The following is a 20,000-nucleotide window of genomic DNA, read 5'->3' on the forward strand; positions in this document are numbered from 1 at the left end:
AATGTTGCGACACTGCTCTCACTTTTAGCTCTATCTTTTTCTTTTTCTCTCTCCTTGTACAACCAATGTTGCGGCACTACTCTTTCTCTCTCTCTCATTCTCTCTCTATCTTTTTCTTTTATTTCTATCTCTCTCTCTCTCTTTCTCTCTTTCTCGGTCTTCTTTCTCTCTCTTCCTTTTTGCCCCTTACTCATGATTTTTCTTTTTTTTCCTTTTTCTTTTTTTTTCTTTTTTTTTTTTTTATCCAAACGAATCTAACAAAAGGTGAATACGAGGCGAATGCTCGTTGGAAATTGTGGAGTTTCGGAAGTGGAAAATGGGTATTCTTTATACGGCACCATTTCCGATATTACCCAGGGAAGATTTTCTTTTTATCCGATTAGTTTTTCCTTCATCCTACGCTAAAGCTTACTTTCTTTCTTTCTTTCTTTCTTTCTTTGCTCTGCTCTGCTCTGCTCTGCTCTCTCAATGATTGTGAGAGAGTAATTAAATTTTGTCGTAGAGAGAGAGAGAGAGAGAGAGAGAGAGAGAGAGAGACAGAGAGGACGAACTCCTGTGTATATATATATGTTTATGTATATACTCACTTCTGTGTCCTTTGTCCATGACCGGGTCTCTCCTCAGCTTCACTCTTCTATTTGAGTTCAATCGTGGCACTGTAAAATAAGAACTTATACGTTAGGGTGTTCTTTTTTTTTTTTTTTTTTTTCATTTAGGTAAGTACAAATGCTTTTATTGGTCCTTTTAACGTTCATATTTACACTTCCTTTATGTTTTTCTTTCTTATTTTTCTTTTTTTTTTTCAGACGAAAGATGTGTTTGACTGATTTCAAATGCATATGTGTCTGTGTGTGTGTGTGTGTTATTTATTTGGTTTTAAATATAATCTAATTTTCACGAACTTTGCCTTTTGTTTATGTTTTATTGATTGATCGATCGATCAGACAAACATATAATATTGATTATATGACAATGGCTTAATAAAAATTTGTTCACCTGATATAAAATGAATAATTTTTCTTTTTTTTTTTTCCTCTTCTTTTGACTTTTTATTTAGCTCACAATTTACATTTCATTATTGGCTTGACAATTTCATTATTGACAAAAAAATTATGAACAGAGACGTTTAGATGATTTCAAATGGAATTTTAAAATTTTTAAACGCAATCTAATTTTTTTTTGGTTTCTTCTTCTTTTTTTTTTCTTTTTTCCTTCAAATTTTTGCTCGATCACGACAAAATGGTCTAAATTTGATTTAATAACAAATGATAAAAACAATTTCTTTTCTTTTTCTAATTTTTCATTATGACTAAAATTTTTCAATGATTAACATACATTATGCAATTGTTCGTAATATTTATCGCAGGTAGTATTTAGAAAAAAAAAAGAAAAAAAAAAGAAAAGAAAATTCGCATTTAATAAACGGAATTCATCGACCGTGAAAATGAAAGGAAAGACTAAAATGTCCACAGCACGAATGATAGAAGAGAGAACATGAAGAGAAGAGATCGTAGAGAAGAGTATCGATAGATTTGGATTTTTTCTTTACAACAGACGATTTCTGCTTGATCTAGCGTAAAGGCGATTTTGGACATACCGTCGATTCCATCCGATATACGTGCGACGCCATGTTCGCTCAATAAAGTTAACTTTGTGTTACCTGACGTTGCTTATTTTTTAACAAATTGCATTCTTTTCTTTTTTATTACTTTTTTTTTCTCTCCATGGGGTAGATAATCTCTCTAATCAATTGGATCAGTGAGCTTTAATTAAAGGAAATATTGTTTAAAATTTTATTTAATTTTATTTCACTTTAACGTTTTACTTTTACTTTTACTTTAATCTCCTATAAATAATTCCTATTTCATATTAATTAATCATAAAATCTTATAATAACGAATTTTATCCGATAACAATTACAAATTTAATAATTCATTATTAATTGATTATGAATAAATAATATTGCAATAATGAATATAATCTGATCAAAATTATAAATATTTTTACGATTACTAATTAATAATTAATAATAATTATTCCATGAATCTTATCGAATGAATTAAAATTTTTTGTACGATTCGTACAATATAATTATTTGACAAGGTTTTAATCGTATAAAAAAATCTTATAATGAATTTTATATGATAAAAAAAAAAAAAAAATTATTAATTAATAATTAAAATTAATCGATCGTAAAATTTCGTCAACGATAAAAATTATGAAGTGTTAAATATTATATTAAGTTGCTATTGTAACGTACCTAGATCACTGTCGACGTCATGAATAACGATCTTAATGCCCTCCCCATCAACGAGACTACCTTGTCTAGGTAAGTCACGTTCCTCTGCTGTAACTCTGCTGACAGCAGCTGGTTGTGCGGCTTTGACTGATCCTGGAGCTGATGTTAGTGCCCTTATCGCGTTTAAGTCTGGTCTAGAAAGACATTTTATCTTTTTTTTATAAAATAAATACGCACATATGTATATATGTGTGTGTGTGTGTGTGCGTGTGAGTGCGTGTATGAAAGGTCAGATTTATTGGATATTATAGAATCTAGTCTCGTGTTATCTTAAATTTTTCATTTTATCATTCTTATATTTATAGTCTAACATGTAGATTTCTATATAGTACAAGATTCAATCTAAAGAAAAAGATCTTGATAATTAATATATATATATATATTTTTTTTTCTAATAAAAATTTAGAATTTAAAAGATATCTGCAGTTTTTGAGGTTTCATTTATGATTGAGATTAAAAAATAAAAATTATTAATTATCGTTAAGATTAATAAATAGAGACTCGATGATGCAAACAGGTAAAAGACAAAAAAAGTATTCTAATTAAAATTTAGAAAATTTTTATATTCTCACAATTGTGATCCTCTTCGCCTGGAACGTCTTTCCTCGTCAGGTACCAAAACGGGCGATTGTGTTACTGTTTGTTGGACCACAGTAACCGGAGTCGGATCCATATTAATGATCTTCTCATCTTCAGGACCAACCTCATATGGTAAGATTGGTTTCACCGTGCGAAATGATGCTCTGCGTGTCATTGGCCTATCATCTGGTTCACGAGCACCTAATCAACAAATGATCCAAATGACACGAAGGATAAAAATAAATTGATTGATCGTTTAATAAATAAAACAAAAACAAATTCATCATAAAAAAAGTAATCTAATTTAACTCGTATATTGACTATCTTATATCATATTATTATAATAACGTAAACTTATGTGTAATAAAAAGAAGTTATAAATTAAATTATATGAGAAAAAAAATAAAATTAATTATTAATTAGTGATCATAAAAGTTATATATATTTATATATATATATATACATATTTAACTTTCACATATACATGTACATTATTATAATATAAATTAATGTAAAGTAATGCAATTAAATAATAAAATAATTATAAACTAGGATAAAATTTATCATTAAATTATTATAACACAAAATTAATGTAAAATAATATCGAATGATAAAATGTAATTTTTAGAAATCCCTTTTCTTTCTTATTTCTCTTTTTTCTTTTTTTCATTCAAGTAAAAATAATTAAATCTTTAAACAAATTGCAAATGGAAATAAATCCCAAAGAAGAAAAACTCAACTACGACGAAAGTATGATTTTTTTTTACACAAAAAAAAAAAAAGAAGGAAAAATAATTAGTAAGCTCTAATAATATCGCATGATCATAAATAACATCACATAATCAATAAAATGGTACCTTGAGCCGAAATGGAGACCCTTTGTTGAGCTGAAGCAATGGCGTTTGCGTTCAAGCCGGTACTTCCGGGTGGCGTGTAAACGTCGTAGGCCGAAGCACGTCTTGGCAAATGTGCCGGAAGTCCAAGGCCGGTATCCGGATGCGGAGACTGACTCGTACTTCCGGCCATTGTCCCAGCTGGTTTGATCTCGTCGTCATAAGATCTCTGTCTTGTCACAAAAGATTTACGACGGACTGAACTACCACTACGACGGGCACGTCGTCTACGTTCTTCCTCATCGTCTATGTCACCCGAACCCGCCATTTCCGATTCTACTTTTGGAAAAGATTAATTAACGCTCTTCAATGTACTTCAATTTATTTATAAAGAAAAGAAAAAAAAAAATTAAGAAGTACTTACTTTCTTATTTTTTTTTCTTTTTATTTTCTTTTTATTTTTATTTGTTTTTTTTTGTTTTTTTCTAGAAAAATATTAAAGAGAAAAAAATTGTTTTTTTTTTTTAAATATTTTTAAATAAATTTTTTTTCTCTTTTATAAAACAAATTTTACGATTGCCATACGAGAACGTTATATCATTGAAAAGATTAATATTATTTCTATGAGAATGATAATGAATAATTGAATGAATATAATTGAAAAATGTTTGTTTTTATTATTTGTCAAAAAGAATATTATTATATTGATTAAAATTATTTTTAAAATCAAATTATGATATTAAAAAATAAAAAATAAAAAGAAGAATTAATTACAAGTATAAAAAAGAATTTCTTGCTTTTTTTATCTTTTTCTTTTCCTTCTTCTTTTTTCTTTTTTTCTAAAAAACAGTCAAATAATATTACTTTATCGAATCGAATTATTATCAAATAAAGATAATTGCACGTAGACAAAAAATTTTCATCATTTTCATTATTCCCTATAATAATAGTGTTACAAATATATTAACAATAAAAACTATTAAAAATATTATTTTTTAAATATCATTTGAATTGAAAAGTCTATTGGTAGGTCAAAAGTTGCTAAGTTATTTAAAAAATCAATTTCATCAATCGTTTTGGCTTAACTTTCTCTCTCTCTCTCTTTTTTTTTCAGATTGTAAAGCTACGAAATTCATAATTCATTTTTAAAATAATATCGAACGATAAAATGAAATTTTTATAAACCTTGCTTTTTATTCAAATCAAATAATTATATTTTCAAACAAATTGGAAATAGAAATAATTCCGAAGAAAAAAATCAATCACGATGAAATTGATACTTAAAAAAAAAGAAAAAAAAAAGTAGGAAAAAAATTAGGAAGCTCTGATAACATCGTATGACCATAAGTAACATTACAAAATCAATAAAATAACATCGTTATCTTGAGTCGAAATGAATCGAGTATGATTGATAAAATTTATATGTCTTTTAAAGAGAGAAGCTAAAAAAGAAAAGAAGAAGTTTCGAAAAAAAAATGGTTCCATCGAGTCTAAGAATTGTCTAGAAACACTTTTGGTTTAACTAGTATTTCAACAAAGTTCGCGATATATCCAGAAGGATTTATAAATTAGATTTTTACCTGTAGGCTGAGAACTCTTGACGACCCTCTGAGGACTCGTTCCTCTTCCTCTATCCGCTTGATGACGGTCCGGTGATCCACCTCTAGATTTACTCTTACGATCGAGATCTCTTTCCCATTTGAGTTCGTCTCGGCGCTCCCCTGCAACCTTTCGAAACTACAACATTACGATACGACGATTAGAGCTCGAGGCTGACTACACCATTGCATACATTTATGATGAAGATATGCGTTGTCTCTTTCTGTCTGTGTGTATGTAAGTGTGCGCGTGCGTGTGTGTACGTGCTTGGATGGGTGAGTGATTGGGTAGTTGATTGCATGGGTGTATGCGTGTTATAGAATTCGATTCAACAAGCTGATGTTATGTTGTCGTATGTATTCCATGATCGAGATATGTACACATTATGATCTTGTGTTTACGCTTGTTATGCACTTCGATAACATTCAAAAGCTTAATATATGCCATATACAATATGTAACGTGTGTTTTTCAAATAGATTAGTATTTACCGATCGTGAGTATTTTTTTTCCTTCTTTCTTTCTTTCTTTCTTTCTTTTTTGTTATGGTGTTGTTTTTTTTTGTTATGGTGTTCTTTCTTTTCTTACGGTATTGTCATTGACATTTTGTTAATATAATATTTTTTTATACATGCATGTCATTGTCATTAATATTTTCGTAATATAATACTTTTCTTTTCTTTTTTTTATTTTTGATTCTAATATATGATATTGTTATGCATATCCCTTGTAATGTCATTGCTATTGACGTTAATATAATATAATATTTTTTATAATCATCGTTTTATCATCATCATTAACATTTTTTGTAACGTTATGTGTGTATATATATATATATATATATTTTTTTTTAATGTCATTGTCATGTACGTTATTGACACTTTTTTTATATTTTTTAATACAATATCTTTGGTAATGTCAAAAGGATTTTTTTTTTTAAATTATCATCTTTGATATTTTTATATTATTATCCTATCGTCGTAATTGTTTATTAATTAAATCTCGTCGATAAATATTAAAAACGTATTATTAATAATGAAAATATTTATTTATTAATTTATTTATTAATAATTATGAAAATGTCTATTTATTAATTTATTTATTATTAATGATGAAAATATCTATTTATTCTTTTATTTATTAATTTATTTTTTAACATATCTATTTATTAATTTATTCACTGAAAATATTTGTTTATTAAATTTTCATAAAATTTAATAGCACCACGGAATTTAATAAAATTACAAATTTTTACTATTTTTTTCATCGAACCTTTTTTTCTGAATATATTTTTTTGTTTATATTACCATATTACCACTTTTCTTCTTTCTTTTCTCTTCCTCTCTCTTTCTTTCTCTTTCTCTCTCTTTCTCTCTCTCTCTCTCTCTCTCTCTCTCTCTCTCTCTCTCTTGTTTTTTATTTCTTTATTTGTTATCATAGAAAACAAATATTTATTCGTAAAAACCATCGAAAATATCAATCCATGTGCAGTATTTTTTATATTTGCGAAATTTTTTTTCGATTATTTCCGACTGAGTGTTTCGTACGATTTTATTACAACGAAAAGTCGATTAAAAATATGCGGTTTATTTTTTATCATTCGAGCAAAACATAAAAGAATATTTCGTTAGGTAACGTTAAATTTTCCAACTCTCGACATTATGACAACTAAATTAATCATAATATCAATAACAAGGTTAATTAAAATAGAACAAAAAAATTACTTTTATTTTTTATTTACGACATTGGAAGTTTTTATAAATAACTAAGTTTGAATTCAATCAAAAAATCTGATCTATAACAATAATAATTATGTTCATAGTAAAATAAGAAGAACGGCAATAGAATATAACTTAGTTGTTTTTAAATCATTATAAAGGACGCAATTCAAAAGTTTCTAGGTGATTTTAATAAATATCAATTACCCTTTATCGAGAGACTCCTTAGGCCATTTTATTTCTTTCTTTTTATTGTTTTTATATTTTCAATTTATGAAACTACAAGACTAACTAAGCTACGAGTGAAGCTAAAAGGTTCACGATTTAGGGTTTAAAATCAATTAGTAATATTCGGTTTATCCTGTATGATAATAATAATAATAATAATAATAATAATAATAATAATAATAATAATAATAATAATAATAATAATAATAATATATTATTATAATATATTATAATATTATATTAATATAATATTAATATAATATTATATAATATTATATTAATATATTAATATATTATAATTATAATATTATATATTATTATAATATATTATAATAATATATTATTAATAATTATAATAATATATTATTATATTATATTCGAATTTTTATAAAAATCTATTAGTCTAATAAAAAGTTTGATCCATAAACAGTAATAGCTATAATAATAATAATAATAATAATAATAATAATAATAATAATAATAATAATAATAATAATAATAATAATAATAATAATAATAATAATAATAATAATAATAATAATAATAATAATAATAATAATAATAAAAAAAATAATAATAATAATAGTAATAGTAGTAATAAAAATTACGATATATAAAAATGTTCTATAAAAATCTTTCAATGTAACTACGAATTCGATCGATAGACTATTCCAGTCTTTTTGTTTAATCCACGAAGTATTTTTCACCGTTCGAATATTGTTTCTTTTTTTCTGTCTTTTTCCATTTTTTTTTGTTCGTTTGTTTTTTTTTCTTTTTTTTTTTTTTTTTTTTTTTTAATAGCACGCACAGCTTCATCGATATTGTAGTTTGCGCGAACAATCTATACGAATATATTTCTACGTGTGCATGTATATAAGTAACGACGTATGTACATACATAAATATTCGATGAGAAATGATAGGTAGTATTACAAACGATAAAAGAAAGAGAGAGAGAGAGAGAGAGAGAGAGAGAGAGAGAGAGAGAGAGAGAGAGAGAGAGAGAGAGAGAGAGAGAGAGAGAGAGAGAGAGAGAGAGAGAGAGAGAGAGAGAGAGAGAGAGAGAGAGAGAGAGAGAGAGAGAGAGAGAGAGAGAGAGAGAGAGAGAGAGAGAGAGAGAGAGAGAGAGAGAGAGAGAGAGAGAGAGAGAGAGAGAGAGAGAGAGAGAGAGAGAGAGAGAGAGAGAGAGAGAGAGAGAGAGAGAGAGAGAGAGAGAGAGAGAGAGAGAGAGAGAGAGAGAGAGAGAGAGAGAGAGAGAGAGAGAGAGAGAGAGAGAGAGAGAGAGAGAGAGAGAGAGAGAGAGAGAGAGAGAGAGAGAGAGAGAGATGTTTCATCGATAGAAAAAAAAAAAAAGAAAAAAAATTGATAAAGAAGCTTGCTAGAATTTTTATTTCACGAATTGGAAGGTCCAAAGAACAAAAAAAATTTTCTGTCTATTATCTTCTTCTTCCTCTTTTCTTATTTTTTTCTTTTTCTTTACTTCATTACTTTTTTCCCTCACGGAAAGGAAAAAAAGAGATTCAACGTGTGTTTTTACTTTGTGCTATGTTTTGTTCTATTGTTTTAATATCTACATATATCGTAATCTATATCATCGAATCTTTTTGAAAACATTGAAAAACAAAGCCGTGCTATCTCTTATTTAACTATGTATCTATGCATGTACATGTATGTACTGCACGTGTGTATACATAATACGATATGTGTGATAAGATAGGTACAAGATGTGATATCAAAAAATGTCCGCGTATTCTATTATTAAATCTTCGACAACAAAAATATTCGATGAAAATAATTTTTATTTTTCTTCTTTCTATCTTCTCTTTTTTTTTTTTGTAGGACAATATACTCATATGCCTAATATCTTTATACGCCAATTATTTTTTTCTCCTACGATATTACTCGAATTAATTGGATTTTATGATCAATTTGTTTAGATGCGATTTAAATATCTTATTAAAATTTTTTATTTAAAATAAGATTAAGTGTTCCAATGTCGATCGAAACAAAACAAAGGCCATATGTGATTATCGCAAAAAAATGTACGTCAAATCACTATCACTCGTCTCAATTGTACGTCTCAATCACACACACTCTCTCTCTCTCTCTCTCTCTCTCTCTTTCTTTCTCTAAAACTCTCTTTCATAGCCTTTTATTCTGTCATTCTGTAACTTACTCTCTCTTTTACTCTTTTTCATTCTCTTTTACACTCTTTCACTATCTTTCACATTCACTCATTCTCTCTTTCTCTTTTTCTCACTTTTTTATACTCTCTCATTCTCTCTCTCTCTCTCTCTCTCTCTCTTTCTCATCTTTTTATACTCTCTTTCTCTCTTACTTTTATTCTCATTCAAATTAGATTAAATATTACAAATAAAAAAAAAAAGCATGAATGAAAGATCAATATTTTAAAAATCATCGAAGATATTACATCCATAATAAAAATTCTTGAGTGAATTGTACCCAATGAATATTATATACAATGGGAGATTAGTTTTAACTTTTAAAAATTTTAATTCAGAAGAATAAATGACTACATAATTTATCAAATAAATAAAAATGTCGAACACGTTTTGATCACATCTCATACGTATATACGTATGTATGTATTGTATATATGTATGTATGTACGTATGTAAATGTAAATTGCAGATATATATATGTTTGCGCAATAAGTTGCTCAAACCTCATATATATGGATATATGTCCGTGTGAAGGCAAGAAGCTATGGATAAAGCAATAAAAGCCATCATCCTCCGTTGTTAACAGCTGAACACCATGAAACGAAGCCATTAGCTTACACAAAGCGAAACACATTGAGAAACGACATTTCTCTTGGGTCACATGTTAATTACAACGATACTAATTTTCGTTCCTGCTGGCTGGATTATTGCTCGGGTTTAACGGATAATGGAAGATACAGAATATGGTTTCAAGAGGTATATAATATATAATTGAATCCATTTTATGGATGTGTGAAAATTATTAACAATATTATGTGAATATTATTAATATTCATATTAATGTTTTAAATTAGATCTTTTGGATTTGAATTTTCATTATTGATAAAAATTACTATTGATTCTGTTCTTTTTTCTAATAAGTAATTATAACGAATAATTTAATTCATTGATTAATAATTAATTAATCATTAAGCGTGAGTATTATATATTTTAATTTTTTATAATTTATATCAAGTAAATGTACTGCAAGTTGTAATAAGTAATATATATATAATCTTATTTTATCTATCATATAATCTATATATATATATAGATTAATCTATATATATAGATTATATAGATAATTATATAAATAATATAGATTAATATATATTATATATATAGATTAATCTATAGATTAATATATATAGATTAATATATATTATATATAGATTAATCTATATATATATATATATATATATATATATATATATATATATATATATAGATATAGATATTTTAATTGAGATTGAAATCAATATATTGTTAAATGTATCTACATTTTCTGTTCCATTACTGATCGAATATAATTCTTTTATAATTTCCAATAAATGGATTTAGTGAATAGCTACATTAAATTTACATTTAAATTAATGCGTTAAACGTGGTTCGAATTCGATAGATCTTCATTACTAATAAAAAAAAAAAATAATATTTTTATAAATCTTTAATAAATAAATTCAATGGCTATTTAAAACAATATCAAAATCAATATACCAAACGAGGCAGGCATTTAAATTAATCATACGTATATTTTTTGTAAATTAACGTAAAGAATAGGAAACCATATTATGATCTTCCCCGTTTATATTTTTATTTCATTTTCAATTTTTCTTTTATCGTTCTAAATCAAATCTATAAATTTAATTATAATAATGATGTTTCTAATACCTTTTCGAGTTCTTTCAAGCTGGCAGGTGATACGTCAGAGTGTCTTCGAATTTCTATGCCCTTTGGTGGTGCCAAAACACTTCCAAAACCACCTAGTTGACTACCACTTTGACAACCGAGTCTTGCATCGCTATGTCTTCTTTGCAATGCTTCGAGAATCGGCACTTCAAGAAGAGAATCTGTTGACTCTTGCGTCACGATCGGCTGGTCCCTCGAGGCAATTTTTCGACGACAAACACTGCATCTCCAAGACGACTACAATAGTACGTAAAAGTTCACAAATTTATATCTATATATATGTGTATATAATTAGAATTTATATATCTATAAATATTTATAATTTTTTTAAATTTATATATATATATATTGTATGTGTATATATGTGTGTGTGTGTATATATATTATTGTAAAAAAATTATGTTTAAAAGATTAGAGTGTATATAAATTTCGATGAATTTATATGTGTGTGTATGTATATGTATATGAATATAGGTGTTATAAAAAATACGAAAAAAGTAAAAAATAAAAAAAAAAGATATACCACCTATATGACCTATAAGGTGGTATATATTAAAATCGAAAAATATATATATTCATTATTTAATTATTTAATTAATTATTAAGTTAGTTAATTTATTAATTAACGATATATTCTTAACAGGTTATCTTTTAATTGCATATTTATAATACTAATTAAATTATCGAAAAATTATCATAAAACTTTTCACTTTTTAATTATGATCCATATACAGTTAATATTAATTAAACAAAGAAATTTGTGATCGATATCTACTTACATAATACAATTAAAATTAATTATCAACAATAATCGTCATTGATCTCCAATTAATTTTCTACATATGATTGAAATTAATTATCAAAAGATTTTCATCAAATTTTTTCATATTTTCAATTATACACATATGATTGAATTTAATTAAAAAGGAAGATATTTAATTGATTTTTATCCACATAAATATGTATGTACGTTATTAAAATTAATTAAATATTAATCGTAAACGTAATTATCTACGTAAGATTAAAATTAATTATCTACGAAAAATTATCACTGTACGTTTTAATTATTAACATTAAAATTGATATTAATTAAGAAAGAGAAGAAAAAGAAAAGAAAAAGAAAAGTAAGAAGAAAAGTAAAAAAGAAGTGTCATTTATTTACAAATAATTATTCACGTAAATTTGAGTTCACGTAAATTAAGTTCACATGTAAACAATTTTTTTGTTGAATTTCAATTTCGATTTTTTTATGGAATATTTTTATTTATTTTTTATAGTAATTAATTTTCTTTCTATTTTTTGCTTTTTTTATGCTATTCTCATTCTCTCTCTCTCTCTCTCTCTCTCTCTCTTACTTCAAAATTAAAAGTTATACTATATTTCAAGATGTGAATTAATAGTCATCAAGCGAAACGATAAATAGTCATCAAGAACTTTTACCTGATCGTCTGAATTCGTTGTCGTCGAGTACGAGGCACAATCCTCGCAAACTTTTTGTAGACATTCGCAGCAAGTCCTCGAAGCTTCTTCTGGTCCAAAGGACTTCCGGCAAACTCTACATTCTTCACCGCTGCTCGTTTTACTTCCTGTCTCCGGCTTTCTGTTGTAACAATCAATTTTTTCCAATTTATTTGATCGTGCGTACAAAAGAATAAAAATAAAAATAAAAAATAAATAAAAAGACAATGAAAAAAAGTAGAAGAAAAAAAGAAATTTACTTTCGAGAAGATTGATTTCGAACGATCTCGAACTCGATGAATTTTTTTCGTTCGCTTTGATTTCTTTCTTTTTCTTCTTCTTTTTTACTCTTTTTTTTTCCAATACTTTAATTACCGTAACAATATCGTAAATCGTACTTGTCGCCTTAATCGTGTACTTTAACAAATATCGTTAAACTTCAAAAGTGTCATAACACGTTTGGAATATCGAAAAATTGATACACTTTAGACGCTCGTTAACCAACTTTAGTTAAGTTTTAAATATTGTTTAACTTTTGTTAAGTATAACATATCGATTGTCGTTGAAAAGAAAAAGAAACACTTTTTCTACAAAATGGATGTAAAAAATATTATTACATATTTTCCTCTTTAAAATCTAACAACTTTTGTCGTTTGAAACGTTTCTTTACTGAAATCAATTAGACCACGTAGACATTTGATAATATTTTATTAATTTTTGTATTGATTAATTTTACGTGATAATAAACATACATATTGAAATAAGAAAAATAAAAAAAAGAATAAATAAATGAATAAAAAATTGAATAAATATGAAAAACAAAAAAAAAAAAAAACAAAAAGAAAAAAGAAATAAAAGAAAATAGAAATAAAAATAAAAAAAATAAAGGAAAAAAGGATTTATTCAGTTTTTGCAACAAATTAATTTTCTTACTTTTATCATTCAGTTACAATTTTATATTTTCTATTTCATTCAATTACACAAAATATTAAAAAAAAAAGAAAAGGTTAAAAAATTTCACTAAAAAGTTTTAAACAAATTTCCAAAACGATACTTCGTTATTTACTTTTATTCATTTGATCAGTAATATTTTTATTGAACAATTGTTAAAAATTTTTTTTAATAAAAATGATCGATATATGAGCCGTCGATTTTGAAAAGGCGGCGTCCATAGTTTTGTTTTTTTTCTTTTCTATAAAAAAGAAAAAAAAAAAAAAAAAGAAGAAATTTTATGTTAATTTGTAATAAGCATTAGCTTTAACAATTTTTTTCATAAAATGAACTTATGTCACTTTTAAAATCAAACGGTTATATATAATATTCATATATTTTATATATGAATATTTTGATCAGTATAAATAATTATGCGTTATAAATTTCTTCAGGCTTACATCACTTATATTGCATAATAACGATATTTTATTATAAACATGAATCATGATTTAATAATGATTCAATATCATTTAAATACCTTAAATCGCTTAAACGTTTTCTCTCTTTTTTTTTCTTATTTCTCTAACATTATGGTTAGACAGCATGAAGCATATGTATGTACATGTAGGTACTATTTCATTTAGGAAGAATTGATTTTTACGAACGTAGTCGGTATGGTTGTAGCACGTCTGAAAAATTTTCAAACTTTAAATTTTCATTTCCGGAAAATAAGGAGAAAGAGGAACGAACGACGTGAGACCGGAAAGTTCATTAATCTTCGACCTCTCTCTCTCTCTCTCTCTCTCTCTCTCTTTCTTTTTTTCTCTCTTTCTATCGTTCTTTTTCTTTTTCTTTCTCCCTCATTCGTATATTCAATATCATTCCGACACAACGAAGCATGATAACTCAATTATTCATTTCTTTATCTTTTAAATCTTTTTTCCCTCCTTTCTTCTTCTTTTTTTGTTTCTTATTTTACGAACAAGCTTCGTATCAGTGCAAAAGAAAAGATAAAGATCAGATCAGATAAGATGGATAGATGTGCAGATGGATAAAGTGAGTGAGTGAGTGAGTGAGAGAGAGTGAGAGAGAGAGAGTGAGAGAGAGAGAGAGAGAGAGAATAAAGAAATCTGGTTTGCTCATCGTGAATTAACTTTATTAAGTAATTCCATTAACATAGATTGCTGAGATTGCTCTTATTGTAAAATATAACAAGATCCTTGAAGAAGATCTATTGTAAAATTAAATATCGTTTAATATTTTATCGTGCTCAAGAACTTGTTGCACCAATTGATTACTACACGATAAAGATTTGAGATATCATTATTTATTTCGTTCATTTTTTTCTTCTCTAAGAAAATTTTTCTTATTCCTTTAGTTATTCATTTTAAATCTCATAGAATCCAATATATATCCCATATATTAAATATTTTAAATATTTAAAAATTCTATCTATCTATATAATGTGCAAATATATATTATTTATTATTTCAATAATAATAATTATTATTTAATATATACATATATATATATATAAATGATATAAATAAATATTAATAAATAAATAATATATTATATATAAATATTATATAAAATGATTGAGTGTGTATATAAATGTGTATAGCATTATAACGATATCATATTTAACTTTACAATTACAATATATATTATTTATATTATATATATATATTATATTTACAATATATATATTATATACAATATATATATTATATTTACAATATATATTATTTATTATTTTAATAATAATAATTATTATTTAATATATATATATATATAAATGATATAAATAAATATTAAATAAAATAAATAAATAATATATTATATATAAATATTATATAAAATGATTGAGTGTGTATATAAATGTGTATAGCATTATAACGATATCGTATTTAACTTTACAATTACAATTTAACTGAACTTTACAATTTAACTAAGCTACATAATATTTCACTTTTATCACTCTGACCTCGTTCGAAATAGTGCCGAATTGATAAAACTAACAAAAATTTTATTAAACGTAATATTATACTCACTTTATAATCGAATCAATGGTATCCTCTTTCGGTTGTATCTCCTCGACCGGTGTAACTTTAGCTGGAGCCAATTTCGTAACTGAAAAAACAAAAATAGAAGGAAAAAGGTTAGAAAAAATAAATATTAACAGTTAAACGAATAATTGTTTATACGAAAGAAAGAGAGAGAGAGAGAGAGAGAGAGAGAGAGAGAGAGAGAGAGAGAGAGAGTGAGAGAGTTACAGACAGATACATACACATACATGCGTGTTTGTACATACGTATGTATATGTATACAAAGTGTCTAAAACTTATTTATACAACTTCTATCTTCTTTATAATATATAAATCAACAAGTGTAAACAATTTCCCTGTTGTATGGTTTAACGCGGAAAAATTTATTACATTTTTTTTTCATCTCTCCTGTATAAAAGCAACATTTTTTTTAGGCCTTGAACATATTCGCAAATCTCTGAACAATAAATACATTTCTAAAATGCAATTAAATAACCATTTGGATATCCCAACGTTACAATCTCTGATACCTATATATCGGGGATTAGTCAAAAATATTGTATACAATAATCGATTGATAGACACAGATAGACAATTTAAAAATAAGAATCACAGCTTTTATTAAACGAATTGACATGGAATTGTTAAAATGTACATACATAGCAGCATTTGAATATAAATACAATGTTATACAAATCACTACTTATATGTACACACACACACACACACACATATATATATATATATATATATATATACACGAATGTTTGTAAAATTATTACTTCAAAATATAAAAGAATCTTTTTGAAAATGATAGATTATTATTAATATTCTTATTTAATAATTCAGTATATATGACATCTTGAATTTCATTAAAAATAATGAAGCTGTATAGATAATTTTTGGATACCCTATGGTATCCAAAATATAATTTTTGGATATACTTTCCTATTATTATTCTCCCTCTCTCTCTCTCTCTCTCTCTCTCTCTCTCTCTCTCTATATGTATATATATATATATATATATATATATATATATATATATATATATATTCTTTTCTCTCTCTCACACATCTCACCCTTAGAGTTTTATATCTTTCGGATATCATCTAAAAATCCTTGAGGGTATATCAAGCGAAGCGAGGACCTATTCAAATATTCAGTCACTTTCCAAGCAGAAGGACGATACCCATTTTCTTAACGCCTCTTCCAATTTTACTCAATTACCCCCTTATTCTCGGATGGCAATGATCTGTATATCATATCAACGAGAAAAATAAAATGAAGATTGAATGCATTGTCAATATCGTTTCGTGAAATCGATACACGTCTCTGGATGTATGAAATTTATTCGATTTTTTAAAAGTAAAATCGTAAAAAAAAACAAAAAAAAAAGAAAAAAAAAAGAAAAAGAGAAAAAAAGAAGAGAGAAAGAATTTACTAACATACACGTTGAAAATACGTATTCGATGGTTTTTTTACATATTCCTTTTTTATATCCCCATACCTCCTCCCCCTTCCCTTCACCGTCATAAAAATCATAATTCTAACGTCTTGCATATAAATTGACTTCTGTATTTTTTTTCGTTCTCCCACCAATTCTCTCATAAAAGCGAATCTTTCTTTCAAAATCAATGAAGCAAGAAATTTTCACGTTAACAGCTAACATCATCTCTCTTTATTGCGTATCGAAAAATTAATTCGAATCTTTCGAATGTAGATACATATATTGATCCTCGACATTTTTCTTCTCATCTTTTGTTTTCTTTATCTTCGTAAAAAACGAAATTCTAAATGTGTCGCATCGACGTCAAAACATTAATTTTTTTTTTTTTTACTTCTGTAAATTAGTGCAAAGAGAAAAGGAGAAAGAAAAGAAAAAAAAAGAAAAGGAGAGAGAGAGAAAGAGAGAGAGAAAAAGAAAGTGTTCGCGTTAACGCGAACTTTCTTTAATATTTATGATTTTTATCAAAGCACCTAACTAACGTAACCGTGAAATAGGAATCGTACGACTAACGAGACTTCAATCCAATTAAAGTTTCTTATGAAAAATAGTCTATTTCTGATATTTTTCTCTCTTTCTCGTTTCTTTTCTCTCTCTCTCTCTCTCTCTCTCTTTTTATTTTTCTCTTATTTTCAGTTTTTCACATAGGCACGCCGTAGACGCGTTCCTTCGACGGAAATTAACCGTCAGATCGAATCTCGTGTGATTTATGTCTAGCGAACGTGGGAAGTGAGAGAAAGCCGTATGGAGAATATCATCGTAATGCGGTTAGGCGAGCCCGACCTACGCCCCCGTTAAATCGAAATTATATTGGTTAGGTTCATGGCTCATTTTTTCTTCCTCTCTTTTCCCTTTATTTTTATTATTATTGTTACTATTATGATTATTTTCTTTTTTTTTCCTTTTTTTTTTTTTTTTTTTTTTTTTTATTATTATCATCTTCGTCCTACATTCTCGTAACATCGTAATCTACAAATACAATTACAAGTCATTGTTAAAATATGTGATGGGACGAAATTTTAGATAAAATTTAATTAAACATAAATTATTATCGACTTGTCGGAGGAAAGAGGAAAATAATTTATTTTTGTCTTTCTTTCTTTTTCTCTCTTTTTCTTTTTTCTCTTTCTGTTTTTTTTTCTTTTTTTTTTTTTATATAAATTTTATTCCGAAGATATCAACGTTTTAACGCAAAATTTCTTGAGAGATTCTTTTTATTAAAAATCATGTCATTTTTAAATGTCAATTGGACGGACATTTGTTACTGTTTTAATTTCATGATCATTGGAAGTGAAAGAAAGAAAAATTTCATTTAAATTATCAAGAATAAGATAAAAAAAAAAAAGGAAAGAAGAAAAAAATAGAACGTTCGTTTCGATGATTGATTAATATCAAAAAGCGAACATAAACAATTTTATTTTATCAAAATCGTGATAATTCAATTTTTTCTTTAGATCTGAAAAAAAAGGATCTCAAAGATCCTGAAAGGAAAAAATAAAATAAAGAGAAAAAGAAAAAAAAATGAAAAGAATTACTATTAACAATAAAAAAGGAGTGATTAGAGAAGTCAGTGGGAAATATTTATTTTGTTTATTTTCCGTTATTTATTTATTTCTAATCCGTCGTTTAGAATTGCTACAAATGAATTTCGTAAAAGAGTTGCATAAATTAAAAGAGAAAAGAAAAAAGTATCTAGAAAGAAAAAAAAATTGGAGGGAAAATAAATGAGAGAGAGAGAGAGAGAGAGAGAGAGAAAGAGAGAGAAAGAAATTCATGAAAAGCGAGGTGAAACACTTTTTTTTCCCTTTTATTATTATTCTACAAACGAAGTTGTTTTATATTTCAGTTTGCGGTTTCAAGAGTAAAAACACAACGAGAAGCCAGGATGCGCACAGATGGGTGGGAGGAGGTGGCAGCTTTGCTGGGTGGCATTTGATGGAGGTGGTTGGAGGGGGGACGTGAGAGAAAGGGGTTAGAAGGACACGCATGTGAGCATCGATATTCGAGGTGGCATATCGACAAAGAAATTAATTTTTTTCCCGGCTGCCGTTGACATTTCACGGTACTCTTTTCTTCCCCTATTTTTTGTCTCTCTATCTTTAGATTTCGTTGCTATTTTTTTTTATTGCTCTTTTCTTTTTCTCTTTTTTTCTTTTATAATTTCAAAAATTCAAATAGAATTGGATCAGACGGTATTTTCTGTTTTTTTTTTTTTTTTTTTTTTTATTCGCATTAAAATATAACGAGAAATATTCTTTTTTTCTTTTTAACATGTAAAATATAAAATTGTAATATTACAATATTGTTAATTATTGAAATGACATCCTTTATATTTAAACTATACAAGGTTGCTCGCCGTTCTTTTCTTTTTTTTTGCGCTTACAATAATACTCAAAAAATTTACGGTACAAAACTAATTTATTTATTAATTAACAATTCTATAAATCAGTCGAAAACTGATTTTTCTTTTTAGAAAATAAAATAAAATAAATTTGAGTTCGTAAGGATTTACGTTTAGAAAAATTGTTAAGCATTTAAAAAAATAGAGATAATATTACCTTTTAAAATGATATCTTGTTCAAGTCTCTACGATTTTTAATTTCGAAGATATTCCCATATAAATGGAAAACGTTTACGTTGACCAATAATTTCATTTGAATTAGATCAATGACACATTGATCTAAATGCGTAAATTCTAAGAATTTACGCACCATAACTATCATACGCATCAAACTACTATTACTACTATTATCACTACTACTATTACTATACTATATTACTACGAACAGCTGTATTGTAAGAATTATGAATGAAAATTTTTCGAGGACGATATGTTCGAAACGAAAAGTCGTAGAAACTTGAAAAAAAGATCGTTTTCAAGCGTAATTTATT

General features: G+C 26.3%; 1 protein-coding gene across 2 annotated transcripts in view; it reads right to left on the bottom strand.

Annotated features, from left to right (window-relative positions):
* Fife (regulating synaptic membrane exocytosis protein fife) overlaps positions 1 to 20,000 on the bottom strand; it is a 92,227-nt gene that overhangs the window by 38,378 nt on the left and 33,849 nt on the right. For both annotated transcript variants that reach the window (XM_085659178.1, XM_085659179.1), the window contains exons 3-10: positions 15,611 to 15,689; positions 12,606 to 12,765; positions 11,148 to 11,402; positions 5,292 to 5,448; positions 3,736 to 4,047; positions 2,872 to 3,079; positions 2,261 to 2,433; positions 588 to 656 (exon numbers count right to left, since the gene is read on the bottom strand). In XM_085659178.1, coding sequence (XP_085515304.1) covers positions 588 to 656; positions 2,261 to 2,433; positions 2,872 to 3,079; positions 3,736 to 4,047; positions 5,292 to 5,448; positions 11,148 to 11,402; positions 12,606 to 12,765; positions 15,611 to 15,689 — 1,413 coding nt within the window. The remainder of the gene's footprint in view (positions 1 to 587; positions 657 to 2,260; positions 2,434 to 2,871; positions 3,080 to 3,735; positions 4,048 to 5,291; positions 5,449 to 11,147; positions 11,403 to 12,605; positions 12,766 to 15,610; positions 15,690 to 20,000) is intronic.

This window comes from Vespa mandarinia, chromosome 9, assembly GCF_050613455.1.
Source record: "Vespa mandarinia isolate Hongniang chromosome 9, ASM5061345v1, whole genome shotgun sequence".
Taxonomy (NCBI): domain Eukaryota; kingdom Metazoa; phylum Arthropoda; class Insecta; order Hymenoptera; family Vespidae; genus Vespa; species Vespa mandarinia.